The sequence below is a fragment of the Pleurodeles waltl genome, chromosome 5 (assembly GCF_031143425.1).
Source record: "Pleurodeles waltl isolate 20211129_DDA chromosome 5, aPleWal1.hap1.20221129, whole genome shotgun sequence".
Taxonomy (NCBI): domain Eukaryota; kingdom Metazoa; phylum Chordata; class Amphibia; order Caudata; family Salamandridae; genus Pleurodeles; species Pleurodeles waltl.
This window is the reverse complement of record NC_090444.1, coordinates 212,252,275-212,265,605: the sequence shown is the minus strand read 5'-3', so window position 1 is coordinate 212,265,605 and position 13,331 is coordinate 212,252,275. Positions and strand designations below refer to the sequence as shown.

Sequence of the window (13,331 nt, the reverse complement as noted above, 5' to 3'; positions counted from 1 at the left end):
CATTTGCAGTCTCCTGGCTCTTCGGTCTCTCAGCGTCTTCCTCGACCGAAACGCTCGACAGGCTTCACAAGTATCCTCCTTGTGCTCAGGGGACAAGCACAAGTTACAGACCAGATGGTGATCCGTATACAGATACTTGTGATGGCATTTTGGGCAGAAGCGGAATGGGGTTCGTTCCATGAGCCTTGAAGTCGCACGTGGCCGGGCCGACCAGGCCCCGACGGGGGATCGAAAAAACCCCAAAGGGCCACAGGAGATCTTCAGAATTCGGTGTCGATTTGTTCTAACTAACCCGATACCGAATGCAAACAATACCGAAGTTTTTTTCCGAGATTCTAACTAACTTTCCGACCCGAAACACGGAGCGAAAAGGAACACGTCCGAACCCGATGGCGGAAAAAAAACAATCTAAGATGGAGTCGACACCCATGCGCAATGGACTCGAAATGGGAGGAGTCCCTCGGTCTCGTAAAGACTTCTTCGAAGAAAAACAACTTGTAACACTCCGAGCCCAACACCAGATGGCGGACTGTGCACAGCATGTGTATCTGCAGCTACACATGCCATCGAACATTATATATATATATATATATATATATATATATATATATATATATATATATATATATATATATAGAGAGAGAGAGAGAGAGAGAGAGAGATCACTTTTGTCAATAAAAGTGATATAGATATAGATTTGCCACCAGTTGTCTTGCAGTTGCAGCTTGCGTCTTCAAAGCAATGCACATACTTCAACGGATGCTTTTCAACTGTAGCTTTTAGGCAGCAATAAAAAGTCAAGTAAGTATTGTGATTATGTTTCTGCTACAAAAGGGTCAGACTTGTCTAATGGCAGTTTTAGTGCCATAAAGAAGCGCAGAAGGTTTATATGCCTACTGCAAAGAGCAAATCTGTATTTTATGTAAATAGCTGAGTACATTAGTCAGCCATTACCTGCGCTATAATACAAATGAAATGTATGTGCGGGTGGAGGGCGGCTATGGAGAGATGAAGGGCACTTTTGCTGGGTGGTAATGAGGGAATCTGAGGAGGAGGGAGTGGGAGCACCAATAATGATTGTTAGACTGGGCGCAGGAGGTGCTAAAGACTGTGACGAATGGTATGTGACAAGATGTTTTTTGAGTGTCTTGAAAGAACGTGCTGATTGAGGGAAGAAGCGCAGGTAAGGTGGCCTCTACTGTTGCACGTATCTCACACACACCATCGATTTTGTGACTGTCTACGTAGGCTAGTGTTTTAAAGCAACAGTTTAGCCAATAGCAGAGATGGCATCTTGATGGATGACTGCTGCCGTCACTCAGGTTATAGAGGACAGATCTGACATAGGATCAGAGACTGAGACATCAGATAGTGAGACAGCATCTGAGGGATAGGACAATGGCACAGACTCTGGGAGTGATTTTTCAGTCGGAGGAGTCCCATTCGATAACTCCTCTTCCAGTACATTACGAGGGAGGTGATGAGGACAGTCCTGCTGTCCCTTCGCAAGCAGTCTGTGCAACTGGGAAATAGTGGGTTAGCCCAACCCAGAGAGCAGGTGAATGCGGCGGCAAGCAGAGAGAGAGAGAGAGAGAGAGTGCTCTCTTGGGAGCTCCCCAATTTAGTTCAGCCCCAAATTCCACAGCCCAAATCGTATTGTGGAGACATCAAAATTATCTATCGCAAAACAAACTGGTTTTGTAAGGCAGGCACCTGTGTTTTTGGTCCTGGGTTCGGCGGCCATATAGAGAAAGACACTAAACCCAAACATTTCTGGAAACTAGACATTCGGGGGGAGTCCACAGAGGTGTGACTTGTGTGGATTCCCCAAAGTTTTCTTACCCAGAATACCATGCAAAGCTGAAATGTTGAATAAAAACTATTTTTCTCGCATTTCTGTCACACAAACTACAGGAATATGCTGGGATCCACAAAATTCCTACCACCCAGTGATTCCTCACCTGTCCTGATAAAAACACTACCCCACTTGAGTGCCTACACCTAGTGCCTGCTTAAGGAATGGATCACCCCAGGGTCAACAGCTGCCTCATGTAAGGACCAACATTGACTGTTGTGTGATCTATTCCTGTCGCGGGCACCAGGCCTACCCACACAAGTGAGGTACCATTTTTATCGGGAGACTTGGGGGAACGCTGGGTGGAAGGAAATTTGTGGCTCCTCTCAGATTCCAGAACTTTGTCACCGAAATGAGAGGAAAAAGTGTTTTTTTGGCCAAATGTTGATGTTTGCAAAGGATTCTGGGTAACAGAACCTGGTCAGAGCCCCACAAGTCACCCCATCGTGGATTCCCCTAGCTCTCTAGTTTTCAGAAATGCAGGTTTCCCTAGGTGCCGGCTGAGCTAGAAGCCAAAATCCACAGGTAGGCACTGTTTTCTATGAAAAAATTTGATGTGTCCACGTTGTGTTTTGGGGCATTTCCTGTCGCGGGCGCTAGGCCTACCCACACAAGTGAGGTATCATTTTTATCGGGAGACTTGGGGGAACATAGAATAGCAAAACAAGTGTTATTGCCCCTTATCTTTCTCTACATTTTTACCTTCCAAATATAAGAGAGTGTGTAAAAAAGACGTCTATTTGAGAAATGCCCTGCAATTCACATGCTAGTATGGGCACCCTGGAATTCAGAGATGTGCAAATAACCACTGCTCCTCAAAACCTTATCTTGAGCCCATTTTGGAAATGCAAAGGTTTTCTTGATACCTATTTTTCACTCTTCATATTTCAGCAAATGAATTGCTGTATACCCAGTACAGAATGAAAACCAACTGCAGGGTGCAGCTCATTTATTGGCTCTGGGTACCTAGGGTTCTTGATGAACCTACAAGCCTTTTATATCCCCGCAACCAGAAGAGTCCAGCAGACATAACGGTATATTGCTTTAAAAAATCTGACATCGCAGGAAAAAGTTACAGAGTAAAACATATAGAAAAATGGCTGTTGTTTTCAGCTCAATTTCAATATTTTTTTTATTTCAGCTGTTATTTTCTGTTGGAAAACCTTGTAGGATCTACACAAATGACCCCTTGCTGAATTCAGAATTTTGTCTAGTTTTCAGAAATATTTAGCTTTCTGGGATCCAGCATTGGTTTCACACCCATTCCTGTCACTAACTGGAAGGAGGCTGAGAGCACAAAAAATAGTAAAAATGGGGTATGTCCCAGTAAAATGCCAAATTTGTGTTGAAAAATGTGGTTTTCTGATTCAAGTCTGCCCGTTCCTGAAAGGTGGGAAGATGGTGATTTTAGCACCAGAAACCCTTTGTTGATGCCATTTTCAGGGAAAAAACCACAGGCCTTCTTCGGCAGCCCTTTTTTCCCATTGTTTTGGAAAAAACGAAATTTTCACTGTATTTTGGCTAATTTCTTGGTCTCCTCCAGGGGAAACCACAAACTCTGGGTACCATTAGAATCCCTAGGATGTTGGAAAAAAAGGACGCGAATTTGGCGTGGATAGCTTATGTGGACAAAAAGTTATGAAGGCCTAAGCGCGAACTACCCCAAATAGCCAAAAAAAGGGCTCAGCACTGGGGGAGGAAACGGCCCAGCAGCTAAGGAGTTAACCATGGCCAGGTCAGAGTGCAGACTTCATGCACCCGCTCTCCCTGTGGGAAGCTAATAAAATGGTGCTCACATTATTTACACTTCCAATCAGAGTACTTATTCAGATTCACAGGATTCATATACGGGTAGTAGGCAATCAACCTCCTGGATCACATCAGCTCAACTACTATTACCAACAATCAACTGACAAAAGGGGTTGGATATAAACCGGTAGACCAGAACACACTCCTGAAGGTGAGGTGAGGTTGATGTTTACAAACCAATACCCTTGGGATCAGAGAGAAGATGTTCCATATAGCTCATATATCAATCATGAGGAGTTACTCCAATATCACTAATCCTAAGTACTAACAAACAGGTTAGTTGCTAGAACATACCTCAAGAGAAGATTTTGCCAGGCTAAGAGTACGGAATACCAGCAGGGGTGCCCTTGCTGGAAACACAAAGTAAAGGAATATCTACTTGAATTAAGTAGATAACTTCTTTCATTCCCATCCCCACCAGCTCAAAAAACAATAATGTATAAACATTGGATTATACTTAACAACAGAAACATGCAATATGAAAAGCTGGCTTGCTCTTAAAAAAGGCAAATTCATCTGGGATGTTCTGGTCCAGAACGGCAAAAAGGAAAATACCGAGAACTGCAAACCATACATTACGGAACTTGCCAACAGAGGCTGTCCATTTTTCAGTTACGGGTTTTGTAAGAACACACAATCTAGTAAACAAAAACAGGGTTTCGAACCCCTTGAGAATTAAGGGAAATTTTCAACTGTAAAACTGACCATCTGGTATATTGCAATACTTCGCCATGTAATGTTCAAAACTAAGGGAAAATGCCTAGGGCAATTAAGAGCCACGTTTTAGAACACAGAAGGAATATCAAGTCCAAAGAGTTCACCACTAAGCTGACGGTACTCTTTAGAGAAAAGGGACATGTCGACTGCAAAAACCCTTTGGTTTTTAGATATGCCACAAAGACACCAATATATACAAGGCTAGGTGAAGCAATTTTCTAGTCACGGTTGTCATTGGCCTCATAAGCCTGAGGCTTTAAGTTAGTATTTTTAAGGTAGGAGTACTACCTATCCGAGTCAATACATAATCAAGTTACAGACTACTATGGCACATCAAGGAGACCACAGTAATAGCTATACATAAGAAAGTCCCATCACAGTCAAAAAACGTCTGCACTGTGGTGAAGGGTGAACCCACTGATGAAGCATGCCACCTTAGTGGGAGAGAATTCAACGTCCTTTTGGTATAGGAGTCTTAGAACATAATTCAGTGTTTATCAGTGGGGAAATATAGATGACAAATTTGACAGTACGATGTCGACCACATCCGTTTCCAGCCTTTAGTACCTTACAGTGTTCATATTAAGGGAGGATGTCCTGCTGGCGTCACAAAATAGCCATTTTCCTCTTTTCTCTTGCTGATAAGGACTGAGAAGCACCCGAGGAGGGTGCATAATGTTCTAGCATAACAATTCATTTTCGCAAACTTAATCATTACGCCATGTAGCAGTACATTGCATGGCAGTGGCAGAACTACTTTGCACAAAAAGGAACCGAAGAAGAAGGAAACATCTGTTTGGGTCACCTCCATGAAAAGAGTGCCTAAGCAGTGTTTCTGGTGTAAAGAGTCCAAGTAAAAAATGTTTTTTTCACATTGGATAGGAGCAATTTTAAACCTTTGGCGGGAACAGGCATGGCTGGAAAAAGCAGTCTACTTGGCGGTATTTAAATGGGAATTTTGCTTGTTTCTTTTTAATTAAGGCATGCCGAAATTGGACCTATTATTTTCTGACGTTTTCACACATTTTCCATTATTCAGATTTTTTTTTTTAAACTAATTTCCAATCACATTTTGTGCATTTCAGAATACCTCTTAAGCATTGTGGGAAATACATTTAAAAACGTTGAAATAAGCAACATGCCTACCCAGGGCTTCCAAACTTGGCTTTATCTGTGCTAGGTAATGATCCTCTTGCACTTCTTGTAAACAAAGTACCTAAAAATAACGAAGGTTTAGCAAATTAACGACTGTTAACATTTTTTTCAAGTTTTTTTTCCTTTATTTTTTTTCAAGTAGCTTAACACTGAAAACGAAGACTACACCAGAAATACATTTTATACTGTTTTGATGGGCTTTTATTTTGCACTTCGAGACTAACAGGCAAATAAATGTTTTTCAGACAAATTACTATTTCTTTAAAAATAATATGAAGTTAAGTGACAGGATGTTAAGTGGGGAAAAAATAATATGTACTCACCCTGTTGGAACCCTAGCACAAGTTCCTTAATACCATCATTTTACGAAAACGCTACTACTTGGCGACAGAACAGGAAATCATGCACTGCGATTTAAAAAGTGTCCAGATCAGTGGAACGAAGAATTCATGTCCCCTTTGCTGCAGCAAAGCCCCGCCGCATCACTAGCCCACTGTCTACCGAGTCTGCACAACCAAAACAGGACGCAGCCAGTTACGATAAGGTAACCAGAAAAAATTAACAGCTTAAGTTGTATCCGAATTGTAGGGTGGTAAAGAGTATCACAATTGCCTGTGCAATTCACATTAACAGATGAACAGGTAATTAAGGCAGGGTAATGCAATCAACAGACTGTGTGAAAAAAGCTTGATGAAATCATGAATGAACCACCTCTGGAACGGCCACTGACTGAGTACCTTTCAAAAAAATGTATGAAGCCCATACGGCTGTCTTAAGGATCTCTTTGATGGGGTCAGGCCTCTAAAATGTCAAATACTGGTTTTGCTGTGCTCAATTGAGCACATGCAGCTGCCAGGAGAGGTGACCCTTGGATCACTTTCCAAAAAAACTAAAGGAAGCAGCAGGAAGACTGAAGGCTTCCTATACAAATGACAGACTTTATAAGATCTTGTAAAATATACTACTACTAATAATGTCTATTTTGTAGTACAAGCAGCAAAACTAAAGGCACGCAAACCAATCCCATCACCTTACGATCTCTGCATGAATTATCACCTCACTATCGCCAATCAGGTAGGCAACAAAGGAAAAAAAACTGGGAGTGCAATCTCATCTTTGGATTGGGAAGCAGAATAAATTGTAGGTAATCTTTGTTCTCATAGATATTTCATGTATATCTATTGATAGATATAACTTTAGAAATCAACCAATACCTACCAAATTTAGACGAAGGTGGCAGAGGTGAAGAAAACCAAAAAAAGACTACCAGAAAATGTGTTTGATCACTGATCTTTCAAACAGGGCTTCAGCCATGGAATGAGTCAAGGAAATAATATTTTGTGAAAACATGGAAAGGAGGTAAGTGGCCACCATGCACATCTTCTCCAAACGGGTACCCTCAAAATTGTAGCAGTTGGCACAAGAGATTTTTCTTCAAGCAGGGAATCTTAAAGCTGGTGCAGTTGCCTACTACTTGGCATGAACTAGAATTCTGTACTTTTATGGAGGCAGGTAACAGCACTCCTATACTGGGACACCACTTCACTTTCAAGCACAGTGGAACACGCGTTCCAAGTAAGTGGTGTACTGGCCTGTTTTTCAGCAGGACGTGGATTTCATCATCAATATATATTTAGAGTTTCACTTGCTCTAGAAGAGATACTGAAGAGTGTGGCTTGGCTTTCAACACCGTAGGCCATCAACCATTAAATACAGCTTTTTTAGTGTTTTTGTTTAAGCTAACAATATCTTTTATATTCCATTTTTACGAAGGAGAACATCTCCAACTGAATTCTTAGCTTCCATGCCAGAAATTTTTTATGAATGTACTTCTTAGGATGCATTGTATACAGATTGTGTGCCCTCCCTATGAAATTAACATATCATTGAGGTGTGCGTCATGTGTCAAGAGATGTTCTAAAGGAGGGTGACAGACAGACATGGAGTTTACTGCGGGTGTAAACAAGCAAAGAGAATTTAGAGGGTCTGGATACATTTTAAAAACTTTTATATTGAACAGCATTCCACATCAAACAATTCCTTGTGTTGAGAACTGCCATAACATTGAGACAAAGTGAGTAAAGGACTAGTCTGCCAGCCACAGACATGGAGGCGTCTACCTTTGTGGACACCCAACCCGAGTCTTTAAGATTAAACTTTTTCTCCAACACAGTAGCCTATACTGCCTCCAGCACCAGAACAACCACCTCTACCAAAGAGTTCTCTTTCTCAGAAACATCTCACAATGGGGTAGCCTCAAAAAGAAAGGGCTCAAGGGAAAAGCACTGTCGCTAGAGACAGATACCTTCACTGGCACAAACATGAGATCAGGGTAGAGGAGAAAATAATGTCCCGATAATCAGGTTCCAAGCAACAATATCCTGGACAAGGCATCAAATACATGCCAATGTGTCTCATCAAGAACCCCCACTGGTAGTCAATATAGTTTCCATCTACAACATTATCTACAGACTTCAATGTCGTCTAAGCTGATGTTTTAGGCCATGCAGCTGAAGCTCTCAGCTAGAATATTAATCACTCTAGTTCATCACCAGGCAATAGAGACTCTTCTTTCGCCATCTCCCGTGACAGTCAAAAAGAAAAAATGCAAGACAAGAAATATGAATCACTAGGCCAAACCGTTCTGCTTTTAAGGAAACGACCATCAGTGGACACACCAAACAACTTGCGTACCTACTCATTAAGGTCTTCTGATCACCTGAAAGACGCAGAAGTTGGAGTTTTGGACAAGGAAGTGTGCCAATCATCCATACTATTGGTTCCATGAAGTATCTCAACACCTCTACTTTTTCAAAACATTTGAACATTGTAGGAAGTTGGCTCTGTATGTACTATTTCAAAGTAAGGAATAGTATGCACAGAGTCCAAGGGTTCCCCTTAGAGGTAAGATAGTGGCAAAAAGAGATAATACTAATGCTCTATTTTGTGGTAGTGTGGTCGAGCAGTAGGCTTATCAAAGGAGTAGTGTTAAGCATTTGTTGTACATACACAGGCAATAAATGAGGAACACACACTCAGAGACAAATCCAGCCAATAGGTTTTGTTATAGAAAAATATATTTTCTTAGTTTATTTTAAGAACCACAGGTTCAAATTCTACATGTAATATCTCATTTGAAAGGTATTGCAGGTAAGTACTTTAGGAACTTTGAATCATTACATTAGCATGTATACTTTTTACATAAAACACAATAAGCTGTTTTAAAAGTGGACACTTAGTGCAATTTTCACAGTTCCTGGGGGAGGTAAAGTATTGTTAGGTTTCACAGGTAAGTAAGTCACTTACAGGTTTCAGTTCTTGGTCCAAGGTAGCCCACCGTTGGGGGTTTCAGAGCAACCCCAAAGTCACCACACCAGCAGCTCAGGGCCGGTCAGGTGCAGAGGTCAAAGAGGTGCCCAAAACACATAGGCTTCAATGGAGAGAAGGGGGTGCCCCAGTTCCAGTCTGCCAGCAGGTAAGTACCCGCGTCTTCGGAGGGCAGACCAGGGGGGTTTTGTAGGGCACCGGGGGGGACACAAGTCAGCACAAAAAGTACACCCTCAGCAGCACGGGGGCGGCCGGGTGCAGTGTGCAAACACGCGTCGGGTTTTCAATGGTTTCCTATGAGAGATCAAGGGATCTCTTCAGCGTTGCAGGCAGGCAAGGGGGGGGCTCCTCGGGGTAGCCACCACCTGGGCAAGGGAGAGGGCCTCCTGGGGGTCACTCCTGCACAGGAGTTCCGTTCCTTTAGGTGCTGGGGGCTGCGGGTGCAGGGTCTTTTCCAGCCGTCGGGAAATGGAGTTCAGGCAGTTGCGGTCAGGGGGAGCCTCGGGATTCCCTCTGCAGGCGTCGCTGTGGGGGCTCAGGGGGGACAACTTTGGTTACTCACGGTCTCGGAGTCGCCGGAGGGTCCTCCCTGAGGTGTTGGTTCTCCACCAGTCGAGTCGGGGTCGCCGGGTGCAGTGTTGCAAGTCTCACGCTTCTTGCGGGGAGTTGCAGGGGTCTTTAAATCTGCTCCTTGAAACAAAGTTGCAGTTCTTTTGGAGCAGTGCCGCTGTCCTCGGGAGTTTCTTGTCTTTCTTGAAGCAGGGCAGTCCTCAGAGGATTCAGAGGTCGCTGGTCCCTTGGAAAGCATCGCTGGAGCAGGTTTCTTTGGAAGGCAGGAGACAGGCCGGTAAGTCTGGGGCCAAAGCAGTTGGTGTCTTCTGTTCTTCCTCTGCAGGGGTTTTTCAGCTCAGCAGTCCTCTTCTTCTTGTAGTTTCAGGAATCTAAATTCTTAGGTTCAGGGAAGCCCTTAAATACTAAATTTAAGGGCGTGTTTAGGTCTGGGGGGTTAGTAGCCAATGGCTACTAGCCCTGAGGGTGAGTACACCCTCTTTGTGCCTCCTCCCAAGGGGAGGGGGTCACATCCCTAATCCTATTGGGGGAATCCTCCATCTGCAAGATGGAGGATTTCTAAAAGTTAGAGTCACTTCAGCTCAGGACACCTTAGGGGCTGTCCTGACTGGCCAGTGACTCCTCCTTGTTTTTCTCATTATTTTCTCCAGCCTTGCCGCCAAAAGTGGGGGCCGTGGCCGGAGGGGGCGGGCAACTCCACTAGCTGGAGTGTCCTGCGGTGCTGGAACAAAGAGGTGAGCCTTTGAGGCTCACCGCCAGGTGTGACAGCTCCTGCCTGGGGGAGGTGTTAGCATCTCCACCCAGTGCAGGCTTTGTTACTGGCCTCAGAGTGACAAAGGCACTCTCCCCATGGGGCCAGCAACATGTCTCTAGTGTGGCAAGCTGCTGGAACCAGTCAGCCTACACAGATAGTTGGATACAGTTTCAGGGGGCACCTCTAATGTGCCCTCTGGGGTGTGTTTTACAATAAAATGTACACTGGCATCAGTGTGCATTTATTGTGCTGAGAAGTTTGATACCAAACTTCCCAGTTTTCAGTGTAGCCATTATGGTGCTGTGGAGTTCGTGTTTGACAGACTCCCAGACCATATACTCTTATGGCTACCCTGCACTTACAATGTCTAAGGTTAGGCTTAGACACTGTAGGGGCACAGTGCTCATGCACTGGTGCCCTCACCTATGGTATAGTGCACCCTGCCTTAGGGCTGTAAGGCCTGCTAGAGGGGTGTCTTACCTATACTGCATAAGCAGTGAGAGGCTGGCATGGCACCCTGAGGGGAGTGCCATGTCGACTTACTCATTTTGTTCTCACTAGCACACACAAGCTGGTAAGCAGTGTGTCTGTGCTGAGTGAGGGGTCTCCAGGGTGGCATAAGACATGCTGCAGCCCTTGGAGACCTTCCCTGGCATCAGGGCCCTTGGTACCAGAGGTACCAGTTTCAAGGGACTTACCTGGATGCCAGGGTGTGCCAATTGTGGATACAAAAGTACAGGTTAGGGAAAGAACACTGGTGCTGGGGCCTGGTTAGCAGGCCTCAGCACACTTTCAATTCAAAACATAGCATCAGCAAAGGCAAAAAGTCAGGGGGTAACCATGCCAAGGAGGCATTTCCTTACAAACATCCAATATTCATTCAGACTGATTTCCTTCAATCCACTCACCTCATAATGTGGATTTGAAAACCCATGTAGACAACCTTCACTTATGCCCAGGTGTCCTTTGTCATCCTCTTCTGATTTCACTACAACTTTCAACACAATTCATCATCAAACTAGGCCGGCAAATACAAACTCCCCAGGCACTGATGGTACAGCTCTTAAGTGATTGTCATCCTATTTTTCCAGCTATTCGAAGTCAGTCTCCTGAAGCTCAACACAGTTATTCCCTATTGTGCTACCAGTATGAACTCTCCAAAGGCTCAATCCTAATCACCTCTTCTGCCTCTATACTACCTCCTTTTCAGACAATCTGCTTCATGGGATTTCCTACAAGTCATACATCGATAATCTACAGAGGTTTGCTTCTTCTTTCACATACCTTCAAAAGTAAATCTTGGAATTGCCTCTTATTATTCAAAAGATTTGTAATTTGTATATTATATTAAAAATGATACAGCTGCACACATTTCTTAAAACAATGCAACAGTCAATTAAAACAATTTGATTACAGAATAGTACGGAATCTGCCCTCATCTCCTCTTCAGACACTATTCGTAAGCTGGTTGATGAGGGACAGGGTGTCTTCTTGGTCCTGCTGGATCTATCAGCAGCATTTGACACCATTGCTCCCCACATTGTGCTAGAACGCCTACATCAAGTAGGCATTAGGGATCAAGCCCTGAAGCCTATTGAATCCTTTCTTTCTAACAGGTGGTCTACGGTAAGAAGTGGAGATTTTAGATCTCCCGCTTACCTTCTGCCTTGCGGGGTTCCTCAGGGTTCGTCGCTCAGCCCTACTTTATTTAATGTCTATGTGGCTCCCCTGGCAGAACTAATGCGCTCTTTTGGCTTCATCCCTACCTCATACGCTGATGACACTCAACTTATCATTCCTATTAACAAAGACGTGGAGGTAGTTGCTGCCCGTTTTAATGCTTGTATCTCAGGAAAGAGCACAATTACCTTACTTTCAGGAAATGGGTTAAGACCTGGCTCTTTCCTCGATAGCCTGTACCTTTCTCCTTACAGACATTGCACTGCCTCACCTTAGTTAGCGCTTCGATGCCCCCGGGCAGGAATGTGCTTTATAAATACACCTTACATATATACATACATTACACACTTTAAACTGTATCACAGCTGCCCCTCCTTATTGCAGTCTAACCAGATTCTGCAAAAACCCACTGAATCATGTCAATCTTGTCTCCATGACTCAAAAATAAAATTGGGTGAAGCAAGGAATTCCTCTGGGGAATTTTGTGCTTTCTCCAGAGTCAACTGTATAAACAGATTGATTTACTTTGAGCATTTTCATGCACCACTCCTCAAATGTGTGTGGGCAGGCTGGATTCCAATATGCAGGGATAACTGACCTAGCTACCAATATCAGAATAAATATTAACTTTGCTTTAACACTCATTAGGTCAGCTTTATGCCATAACCACCCCAGCAGAATCATTACTTAATCAGGGGGTTAACTATTTGTTGGCTATTTGGCTAGCATAACGAAAAATTCTAACCCAAAAGTTGTGAAGGTTAGGATAAGTCCAAGTCACATGTAACCAATCATCTATTACTTTGGCATCAGGGACACAATAGTTGAATGCTAGTGTCTACCTTATGCCAGAGAAAAGCCAGAGTTAACTAAAGCATTCACTTAGAATAAAAGGGCATCTGTATGAATTTTGCTTTTCTAACAGTTAATACGTTTAGAGCATTGGTGTTGTTCCGGATTTGCTTTTTATTTACAATTCTAATCTTTCACTATTTTCAGGAAGGCACCAGAAGAATTTTTTTTTTAAGTGTTTGCATCAAAACCAATACCTTTTGTAAAATAGTTTAAACAGCTAGCTAATAAGCTCTGATGGCGCTTCTTTCCATTTTAATTTATGCTTGCTAAATGATCTCACCTGAGAAGAGGGTATCTAAAACCAGGATCTAGGCTATATTTATTTTTCAATAAATCAGTTCCAGGGCTTCCATATGTTGCCAGAAAGGAAATCTGATGTAAAGATTTTTCCGCCATCTCTCCATTGCTTTTTTGGATAAAAACAGCAGGACTGTAACACACTCTGTCAAGCGTGAGAATTATTCAGCAGCTTCTTGAAGTGGTGGAAGAATTGCTGTTTTACTCTTCAAAAAAAAGCTGTAACATCTTGAATGTAGCTTTTTGGGGATGTTTTGATAATCCTGTATCTGTGCAGGTCCGGTGCAGTAATAAATCAGCCACAGTAGTTGA

The 13,331-nt window shown here is 43.3% G+C and overlaps 1 protein-coding gene across 3 annotated transcripts in view; it reads right to left on the bottom strand.

Annotated features, from left to right (window-relative positions):
• The window catches only part of ANGEL2 (angel homolog 2), a 288,166-nt gene that overhangs the window by 166,476 nt on the left and 108,359 nt on the right, over positions 1 to 13,331 (bottom strand). For all 3 annotated transcript variants that reach the window (XM_069233907.1, XM_069233909.1, XM_069233908.1), the window contains exon 4: positions 5,528 to 5,597. In XM_069233907.1, the coding sequence (XP_069090008.1) occupies positions 5,528 to 5,597 (70 nt within the window). The remainder of the gene's footprint in view (positions 1 to 5,527; positions 5,598 to 13,331) is intronic.